Source organism: Salmo salar, chromosome 22 (assembly GCF_965601325.2).
Source record: "Salmo salar chromosome 22, fSalSal1, whole genome shotgun sequence".
Taxonomy (NCBI): Eukaryota; Metazoa; Chordata; class Actinopteri; order Salmoniformes; family Salmonidae; genus Salmo; species Salmo salar.
In genome coordinates this window covers 27,921,735-27,938,099 of record NC_138312.1, presented here as the reverse complement: position 1 = coordinate 27,938,099, position 16,365 = coordinate 27,921,735, and the positions used below count along the sequence as shown (strand labels likewise).

At 43.9% G+C, this 16,365-nt stretch overlaps 1 protein-coding gene across 4 annotated transcripts in view; it reads left to right on the top strand.

Moving 5' to 3' along the window:
• The window catches only part of camta1b (calmodulin binding transcription activator 1b), a 128,895-nt gene that overhangs the window by 88,987 nt on the left and 23,543 nt on the right, over positions 1-16,365 (top strand). For all 4 annotated transcript variants that reach the window (XM_082967457.1, XM_082967456.1, XM_082967454.1 and 1 more), the window contains exons 4-7: positions 3,326-3,393; positions 7,629-7,764; positions 9,794-9,865; positions 12,010-12,163. In XM_082967457.1, the coding sequence (XP_082823583.1) occupies positions 3,326-3,393; positions 7,629-7,764; positions 9,794-9,865; positions 12,010-12,163 (430 nt within the window). The remainder of the gene's footprint in view (positions 1-3,325; positions 3,394-7,628; positions 7,765-9,793; positions 9,866-12,009; positions 12,164-16,365) is intronic.

Sequence of the window (16,365 nt, the reverse complement as noted above, 5' to 3'; positions counted from 1 at the left end):
CCAAACAGTTCTATTTTTGTTTCATCAGACCAGAGGACATTTCTCCAAAAAGTACGATCTTTGTCCCCATGTGCAGTTGCAAACCGTAGTCTGGCTTTTTTATGGTGGTTTTGGAGCAGTGGCTTCTTCCTTGCTGAGCGGCCTTTCAGGTTATGTCGATATAGGACTCGTTTTTACTGTGGATATAGATACTTTTGTACTTGTTTCCTCCAGCAAGGTCCTTTGCTGTTGTTCTGGGATTGATTTGCACTTTTCGCACCAATGTACGTTCATCTCTAGGAGACAGAACGCCTCTCCTTCCTGAGGGGTATGACGGCTGCGTGGTCCCATGGTGTTTATACTTGCGTGCTATTGTTTGTACAGATGAATGTGGTACTTTCAGGTGTTTGGAAATTGCTCACAAGGATGAACCAGACTTGTGGAGTTTTATTTCTGAGGTCTTGGCTGATTTCTTTTGATTTTCCCATGATGTCAAGCAAAGAGGCACTGTGTTTGAAGGTAAGCTTTGAAATACATCCACAGGTACACCTCGAATTGACTCAAATGAGGTCAATTAGCCTATCAGAAGCTTCTAAAGCCATGACATGATTTTCTGGAATTTTCCAAGCTGTTTAAAGGCACAGTCAACTGAGTGTATGTAAACTTCTGACCCACTGGAATATTGATACAGTGAATTATACGTGAAATAATCTGTCTTAAAACAATTACTGGAAAAATGACTTGTGTCATGCACAAAGTAGATGTTCTAACTGACTTGCCAAACCTATAGTTTGTTAACAAGAAATTTGTGGAGTGGTTGAAAAACGAGTTTTAATGACTCCAACCTAAGTGTATGTAAACTTCCGACTTCAACTGTATATAGACAGGTGTGTGCCTTTCCAATCAAGTGGTAGAAACATCTCAAGGATGATCAGTGGAAACAGGATGCAGCTGAGCTTAATTTCACGTCTCACAGCAAAGGGTCTGAATACCTATGTAAATAAGGCTTTTCTGTTTTTCTGGTTATTTTTGCAAAAGATTCTAAAAACCTGTTTTCGCTTTGTCTTTATGGGGCATTGTGTGTAGATTGATGAGGATTTGTGTTTCTTTAATACATTTTAGAATAAGGCTGTAATGTAACAACATTTTGAAAAAGTCAAGGGGTCTGAATACTTTCCGAATGCACTGAAAACGTCACGAAAACCATCTACGCACTTCAATGGGGCAGAAGGCTTTTTGTTGTTGTGATTCTGGATTTCCAGATAGCTAGCAACGATGACAAGAAGCTGCCAAGTGGGGAAACATGGTGGTTCGTTTCAGCTAGTTTTATCTTGTTCTTGATACCATGTCTTGTTTTGAGGTGTTTTGACTGATTACATGTCAATGCTAATAATATGGGGGAAAAATACTATCTAGCTAATCAACAACTGTAAAGATGTATTTGCGAGACAGCAACTGCTCATTGGGCAAATATATTTAAGTTTTCAATACACATTGGAGAGGAACCATTGTTGACAACATGTAAACTTTTTAAGCCAACACCTTCTGTTTTTCCCCATAGTTGCGCATGCGTTGGTTTTGTTGCTAAACAACCAACCATTCTATACATCATTGGCTGGATTTAACAGAGGTGCCCATGATTCATGTTCAACAGGGTCCGAAGCACAGAAGCTTACACACACACACACACACACACACACACACACACACACACACACACACACACACACACACACACACACACACACACACACACACCACACACACACACACACACACACACACACACAGAGAGAGAGAGGGAAAAGCAATCATACTAAGTGCCTTCTCTGTAGCTATGGTACCTTCTTCTCCTGTATCTCTCTGTGTGTGTGTGTGTGTGTGTGTGTGTGTGTGTGTGTGTGTGTGTGTGTGTGTGTGTGTGTGTGTGTGTGTGTGTGTGTGTATGTGTGTGTGTGTGTGTGTGTGTGTGTGTGTGTGTGTGTGTGTGTGTGTGTGTGTGTGTGTGTGTGTTCTTGCGCCTCTTCATAGTACATTTCAAACAGCTGATTGACAATTTGCATTTCACAAAGAAAGGAGAAAGTAAGAGTTGAAAGATTGCACAGAGGAAAGGGAATGGTTACAGGTTTCAAATGAGTTAAAGTCATTTTGTGTGTGTGTGTGTGTGTGTGTGTGTGTGTGTGTGTGTGTGTGTGTGTGTGTGTGTGTGTGTGTGTGTGTGTGTGTGTGTGTGTGTGTGTGTGTGTGTGTGTGTGTGTGTGTGTGTAGCATCATCTTCTCATTGTTAACAGAAACAGAAATAGGGGAAGGGTGGACAGAGAAACAGAGAGAGAGAGATGGTTAGAAAGGTACTGCAAGGTAAGCTCAGGCAGGCAGATCGCTGTGAGTGATTTTGAAAGGATGGCGGGAAATGCCTTCAAAACAGGCCACTAGGGGCAACCGTGAGCACTATTACCATCAAGTAGACTTGGGTTTGGCTAGGGTGTTGTGGACGAGGGTGGCGGACGAGGGGGTGTTCGATCCGAGTGGTGGACAATTGTTTTAATTTTGGGGGTTTTAACCCTATCCCAAACATGAACCCTTACCTTAAACCATTCGGAATAAGTGCCTAAGCTTAATGTTTCAACCCTATCCAAAACATTAACTCTTAATGTTTGGAGTAAATTTGAAGTTTGGAGAAACGTGAATAAACGTCTAATTCTGCAGTGAGACTGTGAGAGCTTGTTGAACTCAGGATGGCTGATGAGTGGAGCTTGGGCTCTATATGTTATCTACACAGAAACTTTCAGAGTGAACTTTTCTGCTCTCAGTGCACACACACACACACACACACACACACACACACACACACACACACACACACACACACACACACACACACACACACACACACACACACACACACACACACACACACACACAGCTCTTATCTCTCTACACCTTCTTACCTGCAGAGTGAGTGAGTGAGTGAGTGAGTGTGTGTGTGTGTGTGTGTGTGTGTGTGTGTGTGTGTGTGTGTGTGTGTGTGTGTGTGTGTGTGTGTGTGTGTGTGTGTGTGTGTGTGTGTGTGTGTGTGTGTGTGTGTGTGGGTGTGCGCGTGTGTGCTCTGAGCTTTTTGTCCGCAGTGGAGAGTGACCTGGGTCAATCAAGAGTGTCTGATTGGTTGTTTCTCCAGATGGTGTTTTTAATCTCTCTCCTGACTGGCTGCTCAGTGGCCAGGGCTCCTGAGTGTCACTATGGCGATAAGAGAGTGACAGTCTGGCAGTGGTCATCAGCAGGTCATCTAGAAACATCCTCACACATGCACAAACACTGTAAGGTCTCTAATTTCTCTCCCTCTCTCCAGGAGATTGCGGCGTATCTGATCACATTTGAGAAACATGAAGAATGGCTGACGACATCACCCAAGACCAGGTGAGACACACACACACACACGCACACACATGCGCACATGCACATGCACACACACAATCATTTATGGTAACACATGTAGAACTTACACAGTACCTTTACTATCTAAAAATGTCAATGTAAAATGATGAAAACCTAGTCAGCTAGAAATGTTGCATTAATGAATGTAAATGTATGATGATAAGGGATGTATAATTCAGGTTTTATGGGGGACGTGTGTGTTTAAGAGAGAGGTTAGCAGGATTTCACATCTGAAATTGAATATGTATAAGCATAACTGCAAATTAGTTATAGGGAGAGAGAGCAGGAGGGGGAGACGGATAGAGGGAGAGAAAGATTCTGAATTTTAAAATTCCCTTTATCGGGTCAAGACCCTGCAGTACATGAACATTCCAGCCTGTAAGAAAAACAGAAGTTTAAGAGAGAGAGATCTAAAGAGAGAGCGATAAAGCCAAATCCTAATCCCCATAGACCTGAACCCCAAGACAATTGTGTAGATCTGAAGGCATTGGTTCGGTGTAAGTACAATTGATCAACTTCCATCAGAGGTTGAGGTGGAGCTATTACCATATAGTGTTTATCAATTCAATCATATACCTAGGCCTAGGGGGTATTGGCTAAGGGTTGATCTGGGATTGCGTGACTGTCACACTAGGCTACATTTTAATCTAGTTAACATCTGACTAGAGTTTAGCCTCCAGCCAGATGCTAGAACTATGGTAATTGGTTATGACACTCGCAGGCCTAGCAGTCTGATGGATGGCAGCTGTAGACATTCAGTCACATTAAATCCACTCAATTCAGAACCACAAAGAAATGGAGCCAGATTATGGCAGATTACAGCTAATCCCACTAGTGTGGGCTGGGGCTTTGGTGAACTATAGCATGCTCGTATAGCCACTTTATAACAATTTTATAGGAGGTTCATATCAGCTTTATAACAGTCTTATAGCAGGCTGATATCAGGGTTATAGCAGGTGTGTTATAGCTGTTCTCAATGCTCTGTCTTGATACGTGGAAACAACTGGCTCTCCACCAGCAGTCAGTCACCTTCACACTCCTCCCATTCCAACATACCTCATCAACTCCAGCTAATGACTGTTTTAAACCTTAACACTCCTCCACACATTTCTCTCGCTATATCTCTCTCTCCATCCTTCCCTCCCTTTCTTTATCACTCTTTCCCTTTGTCATACACTCAATCTCTCACTCACTCCCTCCCTCCCTCACTTGTTCATTCACCCCATGGGATACAACAGCTCAAGAGTTTTGTCAGGGGTGAGCAGAGCACTTAGTTCAAGGACACACAGAGGACACACAGAGGACACACAGAGGACAAACAGAGGACACACAGAGGACACACAGAGGACACACAGAGGCACGAGGACACACAGAGGACAAACAGAGGACACACAGAGGACACACAGAGGACACACAGAGGACACAACAGAGGACAAACAGAGGACACACAGAGGACAAACAGAGGACACACAGAGGACACACAGAGGACAAACAGAGGACACACAGAGGACACACAGAGGACACACAGAGGACAAACAGAGGACACACAGAGGACACACAGAGGACACACAGAGGACACACAGAGGACACACAGAGGACAAACAGAGGGACACACAGAGGACAAACAGAGGACACACAGAGGGACACACAGAGGACAAACAGAGGACACACAGAGGACACACAGAGGACAAACAGAGGACACACAGAGGACACACAGAGGACACACAGAGGACACACATCCGGGAAAGTTCTTGACTGCACATTCCCTTTTGCAATAACGACGATACACACAGAACCAGGGGATCTTCGACGATACACACAGAACCAGGGGATCTTCAGCAAGCGGAGGTTGCAAAGCCTTCTCTTCCTCTAGCACTCACAAACTCAGGAAATGCTTTTTATATCCCAAACAGCTTGGCACTTGAATCAATAGTATATGTAAAGTCTGGTTGAATCAGAGGGTGTGTGTGTGTGTGTGTGTGTGTGTGTGTGTGTGTGTGTGTGTGTGTGTGTGTGTGTGTGTGTGTGTGTGTGTGTGTGTGTGTGTGTGTGTGTGTGTGTGTGTGTGTGTGTGTGTGTGTGTGTGTGTGTGTGTGTGGTTGAATCAGATCCCTCATCTTTATATCATCTCTGTAACATAATTAGAGTTAACCGCGGCGGGATGAGTCACAGCAGCCGCGAGACACAGAGACTAAACTAAGCTTTGATCAGAGGGCTACTGTACTCTACTGAGAAACACACTGAAACACAACACATTTAAGGTGGCAAAGAAAATAAGCTCAAAGTACATTCAATTTCACTGAGTGTGCATAAATGTAATTACCATAATCTCTGGGCATGTACTTTTAGTGAAAAATGAACAAAAAGAGAGGAGAGGAATAAACTAGAGGAGAGAAGAAGAGGAATAAACTAGAGGAGAGAAGAAGAGGAATAAAGAGAAAAAGAAAGAACGTGAGGAGAGGAGATAGGAGAGAATGAAAGACAAGGGGAGGAGAGGAGATAGGAGAGAATGAAAGACAAGGAGAGGAGAGGAGATAGGAGAGAATGAAAGACAAGGGGAGGAGAGGAGATAGGAGAGAATGAAAGACAAGGAGAGGAGAGGAGATAGGAGAGAATGAAAGACAAGGGGAGGAGAGGAGATAGGAGAGAATGAAAGACAAGGGGAGGAGAGGAGATAGGAGAGAATGAAAGACAAGGAGAGGAGAGGAGATAGGAGAGAATGAAAGACAAGGGGAGGGGAGGAGATTGAAGAGAATGAAAGACAAGGAGAGGAGAGGAGATAGGAGAAAATGAAAGACAAGGGAGGGAGGAGATAGGAGAAATGAAAGACAAGGGGAGGGAGGAGATAGGAGAGAATGAAAGACAAGGGGAGGGGAGGAGATAGGAGAGAATGAAAGACAAGGAGAGGAGAGGAGATAGGAGAGAATGAAAGACAAGGAGAGGAGAGGAGATAGGAGAGAATGAAAGACAAGGGGAGGGGAGGAGATAGGAGAGAATGAAAGACAAGGGGAGGGGAGGAGATTGAAGAGAATGAAAGACAAGGGGAGGGGAGGAGATTGAAGAGAATGAAAGACAAGGAGAGGAGAGGAGATCAAGGGGAGGAGAGGAGATAGGAGAGAATGAAAGACAAGGGGAGGGGAGGAGAAAGGAGAGAATGAAAGACAAGGGGAGGGGAGGAGAAAGGGGGTTTGTGTGTGTGGGGTTTATTGATTGTTGAAATGCTTGTTCTGTCTCTGTTGTTAGGAGATAAGGCAGCAAATCCTCCACCTTACACACTCTCTCTATCTCGGTCTCACACACACACACACACACACACACACACACACACACACACACACACACACACACACACACACACACACACACACACACACACACACACACACACACACACACACACACACACACTGGTCCCACTGTTTCTGTAATGTGGTGATTGATTGAGGAGCTCCAGGGATGACATTGAGCTCATAGTACACTCAGGAGGAGATCTGCCCTCTGTGTGTACAGCGTGTGTGTGTTTGTGTGTACAACAGCAGTGTGTGTGTGTCTTCACAGGTTTGAGGAATAGTAGCTGAGTAAACAGTTTTCCCACTGTGCAGCTTAAGCACCCTGCTAAAATATTAACGTGTGTGTTTGTGAGCTAATATGTTAGCGTGTGTGTGTGTGTGTGTGTGTGTGTGTGTGTGTGTGTGTGTGTGTGTGTGTGTGTGTGTGTGTGTGTGTGTGTGTGTGTGTGTGTGTGTGTGTGTGTGTGTGTGTGTGTGTGTGTGTGTGTGTGTGTGTGAACATCAAACACAGAGGGGGGAAATGACAGAAAGATTCATAGAACCACATTCGTAGAACCACACAATCAGCGGTGAGCAGTGTGCGTTTCTGTTAATCCAAGAATAACTTGTTTCTCCAAAAATAACCGGTCTCTGTTATTGGTCAGTTAATTGCGTTGCTTGTTTTGAGATAGTTGTGATGGTTGAGAGAGATACTGTAAATGCAGGTGTGATGCACTCTGGGTAGCAACAGACTGTCTCCTACTTCTACTTATATCATCCAATCACCATAGAAACACTAACAGTAATATGAGAGTGATCTACAGAGTAATAAATGTGTTATTGATATCTCTCCTTCTCTCCCTTTCCTCTCCCCCCTCTCTCCCTCTTTCTCCCTCTCCCGCTTTCCTCTCCCTTGCTCCCTCTCTCCTCTCTCTCTTCTTCTACAAGACCTCAGAATGGCTCGATGATCCTGTACAACAGGAAGAAGGTAAAGTACAGGAAGGATGGCTACTGCTGGAAGAAGAGGAAAGATGGGAAGACCACCAGGGAAGACCACATGAAGCTCAAAGTACAGGGAGTGGAGGTGAGTACACACATGCACTCCTACATATACAGTGCCCTCAGAGAGTATTCATACCCCTTGACTTTTTCTCACCCATCTACACACAGTACCCCATAATGACAGTAAACATGCTTTTAATAATGTTTGCTAATTTATTGAAAATATAATACAGAAATATATCATTTACATAAGTATTGACACCCCTGAGTTACAGTTACATTACAATTGCGAGTCTCTAAAGCCTTGAGTGCGCTTTCTTGCAAGTAGAAAAACATGTTGACTCACCCTACTTGTAGAGAAGGGCCAATGACCTCCTCTTCTCTTTCATGCTGACAAAGTGGTCTATCACTCTGTCATGCAGTACATACTTGTTTTGTTGTCCTAGGCTACCTGGCTAAAATGATTGCTCGCTAGCCTAACTTCCTTTCATGGGCAACGTTAGCTAGTTAACTTCTTCTAGCTACATGTTGAACTTGCATCCTCTCAGGCCAGGGGCACAACAATGTATGAACTAATGGTTGGATCAGAATCGTTGGCTTCCCTTGCCTTTAATTCTACGGGCGGCAACAATGTCATACTCAATGTCATACTTTGGACCAGACAGCATCATTCAGCCTCTTGGAAATTGAAGGAAAATTAAGAAACACAGAGAGGAAAGATAAATTATTTTATGTTTTTACATTTTTCTATTGATACATTTTTGGGAGGAAGCCTGGCTTCCCTTGGCATCCATGAATACACGCCACTGGTCACATGGCCAGGAATCAGATTTATATCTGACTTCAAGCCACCTACAAAGATGGTTTGAAATGTTGCTTGAAATATCTGATTCCATGTGCTTTTTGACTTAGACTGCAGGAAAAAGAACAGATTTGAATCAGATATGCAAATCTATTTTAAATTCAGGCTGTCACACAACAAAATGTGGAAAAAGTCAAGAGGTGTGAATACTTTCTGAAGGCGCTGTAGATGGAAGACCGCTAAAGGCCATACAAAACTCAAAGTAGAGGAATTGGAGGGGAAGGGAAAGAGAGGGAGGAGAAATGAAGGGATGTGAGGTGAAAAGAAGTAAAAAGGTTAATGAGATGGAAAAAGGGAAGAGAGTGGGATGGATTGACTGGATTGAGCGCTCGCTCCTGCTCTCCCTCTCTCTCCGTTTGTGAATCAGTCTCTAACATCCTCCCCTAGCTGTTTCTTATGTTACCAACACACACACACACACACACCCTCTCTGTAGGATAAGTGTGTGTTTGGCTTCAGGCCAAAGATGATGTCAATGCCTCCTTCGACAGGAACAGAGAGGAGTATCGATCGAGTCTCAAGGCAATGGTGTGTGTGTGTGTGTGTGTGTGTGTGGGGCGTGCGTGTGCGTGTGTGTGAGTCACATGCTACAGCTCTATAATTGATTATTCAGCAGAAATAGTACGCAAGCGGTGAGTGAGGAGTGTGACAGACATAAAAAGAGAGGGAATGACCAGGAGAGAGGGAGGAAGGGATGAAGGGACAGAGAGGGATTGAGAAAAAAAGAGAGAAGAAAGAGGGATGATGAAGAAGAGAAACAAGCCTGTGGGGTAGATAGACCCTCATACAGAATGGAAATTTATGGAAATGCACTCTGCCTTTGGCTACAGAGAGAAGAGAGAGGAAGAGAGAAAAGGGGGGTAACCATCAAGGTCGTCACCACTATCATGCCTCATCCCTCTCTTTCTCTTTTCTCTCTCTTTCTCTCTCTGATTGTGTGACATCATCCTCTGCTAGGGAGATTGTACATTGCAGGCTTTGTTAAAATGTTCATCCTCCACACCTTTTGAACACGATGCACTGTCATGGCAGATAAGTACTGCCGAACGTGTGTGTGTGTGTGTGTGTGTGTGTGTGTGTGTGTGTGTGTGTGTGTGTGTGTGTGTGGGGGGGGCGTGTGCGTGTGCGTGTGTGTGTGTGTGTGTGGCATGTGTGTGTGCGCGCGTGCATGCATGTGTGTTTAACTCTAACCATGTCCTCTCTCTCTCTCTCTCTCTCTCTCTCTCTCTCTCTCTCTCTCTCTCTCCAGTGTCTGTACGGGTGTTATGTCCACTCCTCCATCATCCCTACCTTCCATCGCAGATGCTATTGGCTGCTCCAGGTAAGCCCCTCCCACCATACAACCACAATACATTTGACTCATTATAACCTCAACTACTGTTGTGAAAGCATGCCCTGAACTGGAGCTAGCTGACACCAGGGGCAAGTGAAAGTAATGTCTGACGCTGATCCAATGTGCACTTATCAGGAGTCGACTGTACACATCATGAATAGATGGGTGAGTGGAAAAGGAATCCCCAGAGGCAGCAACATGGTACCCAGATCTTATGCTTGTATTGAATTAGTAACTGAAATGTGAACAAAGTTGAACTCCCAGAATGTGCCTGGTTGTTGTTGTCATCTCTATCTATTTGTATATCTGAATCTGACTCTGACCGAGTCAGACTCCACTGGGCTGGAAAAGTAGACACACTTTTCTGTGTGTGGTGTACTCCCTGCCTGGCTTTTCAGGGAAATACCCAGAGGCTTCACACACACACACACACACACACACACACACACACACACACACACACACACCACACACACACACACACACACACACACACACACACACACACACACACACACACACACACACACACACACACACACACACACACACACACACACACACACACACACAGACGGACCTTGCTCTCCCCTGTGTATAGAGGTGTGTTATTAATGTTTGCTTCACTCTGCTGCTCATATGAGGGACAGAAATACGGCCCCAGTCACATTGACATTGGAACACACTCACTCATCTCACTCCTCTCCCTCTTCCCCTCGTCTCACTCCTCACCCTCATCTCACTCCTCTCCCTCATCTCACTCATCTCACTCCCTCATCTCACTCCTCTCCCTCATCTCACTCCTCTCCCTCATCTCACTCATCTCACTCCCTCATCTCACTCCTCTCCCTCCTCCCCTCATCTCACTCCTCTCACTCATCTCACTCCCTCATCTCACTCCTCTCACTCACTCCTCTCACTCCTCTCACTCCCTCATCTCACTCCTCTCACTCCCTCATCTCACTCCTCCCACTCCTCTCACTCCTCTCACTCCCTCCTCTCACTCCCTCATCTCACTCCTCCCACTCCTCTCACTCATATCACTCATCTCACTCCCTCATCTCACTCATAACACTCCCTCATCTCACTCATCTCACTCATAACACTCCCTCATCTCACTCCTCCCACTCCTCTCCCTCATCTCACTCCTCTCCCTCCCTCATCTCACTTCTCTCACTCCTCTCACTCATCTCACTCACTCACTCACTCCTCTCACTCCTCTCACTCCCTCATCTCACTCCTCTCACTCCTCTCACTCACTCATCTCACTCCTCTGCTCAAGTTTTAGACGGTCAGAGGGCCATAGTCAAACTGAGGACAGGCAACATGATGGGTCTTTAACCATGCCTGTACGCGCACACACATACATACTCATCCACACACACGCACACTCCCTCTCACCCAGCAGGGTTTGAATCGTACCTGTGTGTGTGCTGAATCTTTCATACACTCCTGGAGCCAAAGCTGAGGGACCTGAAGCGAATGAGGGTCGAAAACACATAACCACACACATACACACGCAACAGGGTTGAGGGGGCTTGAGCTGTTCAAACGTTTATGAAATGGCAGGTGAGAATCTCTCCTCTGACACTCAATGCCTGTCCTCTTTATCCCCTACTTTCCTTTTCCCTCACTCCCTCTCTCCCACCTTCTCCTATGACCATCTCATCTACATTGTAGAATAATAGTGAAAACATAAAAACTATGAAATAACCCAGTTAAAAGTTTGGTTTTTGCGACTGCACTTGAAGAATCTTGAAATTTTCCGGATTGACTGACCTTCATGTGCTGTTCTTGCCATAATATGGTCTTTTACCAAATAGGGCTATCTTCTGTATAAGCACATTAAGAAGGAAAGAAATTCCACAAATTAACTTTTAACAAGACAGACCTGTTAATTGACTGCATTCCAGGTGACTACCTAATGAAGCTGGTTAAGAGAATGCCAAGAGTGTGCAAAGCTGTAATCAAGGCAAAGAGTGGCTACTTTGAAGAATCTCAAATATAAAATATATTTTGATCTGTTTAACACTCTCATTCCCACCCGCTCTAATTCTTTCTCCCGCCACCCCCCTCTCTCCCCCAATAAAGGTTTTCAAAAAAAGATATATAAATCTCTTCCCTCTGTGTAGAACCCAGACATAGTGTTGGTACACTACCTGAACGTTCCAGCAGTGGACGACAGTGGGAAGCCATGTGGGCCTGTCCTCTGCTCCATCAACACAGACAGGAAGGAGTGGGCCAAGTGGAGCAAGGAGGAGCTCATTGGACAGCTCAAACCCATGTGTGAGTCACCTTTAACCCCTGACCTCTAGCCCCTTTAAAACTGAATCTCCTCACCTTGCACTCATAAGGAAGCCAAGTCTATTCTACAAATCACGTATTTGTCTGCATCCAATTGAATAAACCCTGATAACTTATTTTATATTTTATGTCATTAAATTATTTAGCACGAGTTGTCATGGTTATATGAGAGCTGTGAGTCTAGTTCCAAATCTGCCGTTCCTCTCTCCTCTGAGTCAGTTTGACTTTAACAGAACCACACTGCCCCTCAGTGGCCATCAAAGAGACTGCAGGCAGAGACACTACGTGTGTGTGTGTGTGTGTGTGTGTGTGTGTGTGTGTGTGTGTGTGTGTGTGTGTGTGTGTGTGTGTGTGTGTGTGTGTGTGTGTGTGTGTGTGTACGTGTGTGTGCGTGTGTGTACGTGTGTGTGCGTGTGTGTGTGTGTACGTGTGTGTTTATACCAGAAGTCCCCACAAGAATAGTATACTAACAAAAATTTGACCAACTGGGGACACAAGGTCAAAATGCTATTTCTGTAGGATTTAAGGCTAGGGTGGGAATTAGGTTTATGTTTAGTTTTAAGGTGAGGAGCTAGAGTTAGGTTTAGGGTTAAGGTTAAGTTTTCGGGTTTAGGGTTAGTGTAAGGGTATGGGTTAGGTTTAGGGAAAATTGGATTTTGAATGGGACTGAATTGTGTGTCGCCACAAGGTTAGCTGTACAAAAGTGTGTGTGTGTGTGTGTGTGTGTGTGTGTGTGTGTGTGTGTGTGTGTGTGTGTGTGTGTGTGTGTGTGTGTGTGTGTGTGTGTGTGTGTGTGTGTGTGTACCGTCTGTCCTCAGACACAGGGGGGAGACACAAGGGGGCGAGGAGCATCTGTTCAAAATACCCAGCATGCATTATTCATGAGTGAGTGTGAGTTAGAGAGAGTTCTAGTTTGTTACAAACCCAGAGGACTGCTCTCTCTGGGACCAGCACTGTCTGTGTTGAGATGTGTGAGTTGCATTTATGCACCCAACAGTCTTGGATTTCAGTGTCAGTCAGTTTCTAATGTGTCTGTGTTGTGTGGTAATATTTATCCTATATGCATATCATATACACATCACATGCCATTCGTAATAAGACTAAGCAATTAGCCTATTAAAATGTTTATCTGACTCCATAAGATGAATAGCAATATGCATTAGACTACAGTTGAGTTACAGTAATAGGCTATCCTATTTGCCTTTTGCCTTTTGGTAGACCGTCATTGTAAATAAGAATTTGTTCTTAACTGACTTGCCTAGTTAAAATGTTAAAAATAACAAAATCCAGAAATGTCTGAGAATGGAATTCTAATTACAAGTGTATTTAATTACTTTGAAAAATGAATTATTACATTTACAAGGCATAAGCTTAAACTAGAAAGCATTACAAGGAATTATTCTAAGCATGATCACAGAGGGAGAGAGAGAGACAAGGAATTATTCTAAGCATGATCACAGAGGCAGAGAGAGAGACAAGGAATTATTCTAAGCATGATCACAGAGGCAGAGAGAGAGACAAGGAATTATTCTAAGCATGATCAAAGAGGGAGAGAGAGAGACAAGGAATTATTCTAAGCATGATCACAGAGGGAGAGAGAGAGACAAGGAATTATTCTAAGCATGATCACAGAGGGAGAGAGAGAGACAAGGAATTATTCTAAGCATGATCACAGAGGGAGAGAGAGAGACAAGGAAACCATGGCTTGTGCATTAGCCCATAGCTCATGGGAGAGGGAGAGAGAAAGAAAGACAGTGTATATCTCACCACAGCAAGTCAGGAAAATAAATCTTAGACCCTTTTACAACATCTGAGTTGTTTGGATTCAAAATCTGAGCTGTTGACCAATAGTATTACTGTAAAGTTAACCTCCAATCAGATAGGACTACAGACCTGTAAAGACAACAACACCTCATTCTCTCAGAGGTGTGACAATATGGGGGTTGGGAAGATCAAAACAGAGAATGCTTGCATACAAGTCACTTATCAACTGTATGCTGGACTGCCTTACGTCTGCTTAATAAATCCTTTCTGTTCAGGCAATGCTGGCCTTTCAGTCTTGAAATGAAATGACAATGGACGTAAATGTACAAAAAATACAAATTATTTAATCAGTCTCTTCACTGTGTCCATTGTGTTTTTGCATCTTTTGACGGCAAGGCAATATACCCAATTTGCATTGCAGCCCTCCAGACCTCAAGAAAGAGAGAAAATGTGTCCCCTTAACCCCAGGACAAAATGAGTCTGACACCCCCTGGTGTACATCTATTCAGTGTGTAGTTCACACTTTGAACACATGGTGGCACCCTCACACTGTATATCATTTAGCTCTTCGTCTAGCAAGGGTTACCAAAATCTCCACTCAGGCCCCTTTTCCAGCATTGGGGAACATCAAATCAAATCACATTTTATTGGTCACATACACATGTTTAGCAGATATTATTGATTGTATTACTGTTGATGATATCTGGAAATGTGCATGTACACCCTGGCCCATCTACTGTTGCTAGCCCCAATTCTGACTTGTGCTCTGATATCTGCTTCACTGATTTCTGCTCTCTACCTCTCTCAAAGAGTGCAGTGTATAAAGTCAGAACATCTGCTGTCTCGGCCACTACCTGTCACCAAGGGAGTACCCCAAGTCTCAATCCTAGGCCCCACGCTCTTCTCAATTTACATCAAAAACATAGCTCAGGCAGTAGGAAGCTCTCTCTTCCATTTATATGCAGATGATACAGTCTTATACTCAGCTGGCCCCTCCCCGGATTTTGTGTGAAACGCTCTACAACAAAACTTTCTTAGTGTCCAACAAGCTTTCTCTACCCTAAACCTTGTTCTGAACACCTCCAAAACAAAGGTAATGTGGTTTGGTAAGAAGAATGCCCCTCTCCCCACCGGTGTGACTACTACCTCTGAGGGTTTAGAGCTTGAGGTAGTCATCTCATACAAGTACTTGGGAGTATGGTTAGACGGCACACTGTCCTTTTCTCAGCACATATCAAAGTTGCAGGCTAAAGTTAAATCTAGACTTGGTTTCCTCTATCGTAATCGCTCCTCTTTCACCCCAGCTGTCAAACTAACCCTGATTCAGATGACCATCCTACCCATGCTAGATTACGGAGACATAATTTATAGATCGGCAGGTAAGGGTGCTCTCGAGCGGCTAGATGTTCTGTAACATTCGGCCATCTACTTTGCCACCAATGCTCTTTAGAGGACACATCACTGCACTCTATACTCCTCTGTAAACTGGTCATCTCTGTATACCTGTCGCAATACCCACTGGTTGATGCTTATTTATAAAACCCTCTTAGGCCTCACTCCCCCCTATCTGAGATACCTACTGCAGCCCTCATCCTCCACATACAACACCCGTTCTGCCAGTCACGTTCTGTTAAAGGTCCCCAAAGCACACACATCCCTGGGTCGCTCTTCTTTTCAGTTCGCTGCAGCTAACGACTGGAACGAGCTGCAACAAACACTCAAACTGGACAGTTTTATCTCAATCTCTTCATTCAAAGACTCAATCATGGACACTCTTACTGACAGCTGTGGCTGCTTTGCATGATGTATTGTTGTCTCTACCTTCTTGCCCTTTGTGCTATTGTCTGTGCCCAATAATGTTTGTACCATGTTTTGTGCTGCTACCATGTTGTGTTGCTACCATGTTGTTGTCATGTTGTGTTGCTACCATGTTGTTGTCATGTTGTGTTTCTACCATGTTATTGTCATGTTGTGTTGCTACCATGTTGTTGTCATGTTGTGTTTCTACCATGCTGTGTTGTTGTCTTAGGTCTCTCTTTATGTAGTGTTGTGTTGTCTTTCTTGTCGTGATGTGTGTTTTGTCCTATATTTATATATATATATATATATATATATATATATATATATATATATATATATATATATAAAATTTTTATTTTATTTTATTTTTTAATCCAAGCCCTCGTCCCCGCAGGAGGCCTTTTGCCTTTTGGTAGGCCGTCATTGTAAATAAGAATTTGTTAATAACTGACTTGCCTAGTTAAATAAATGTTAAATAAATAAATAAATACAAAATGATTGCGGGTGTAGCAAAATGCTTGTGTTTCTAGCTCCAACAGTGCAGTAATATTTAACAAGTCATATCTAACAATTTCACAATAATACACACACATTTTCAGTAAAGGAATGGAATTAAGAAT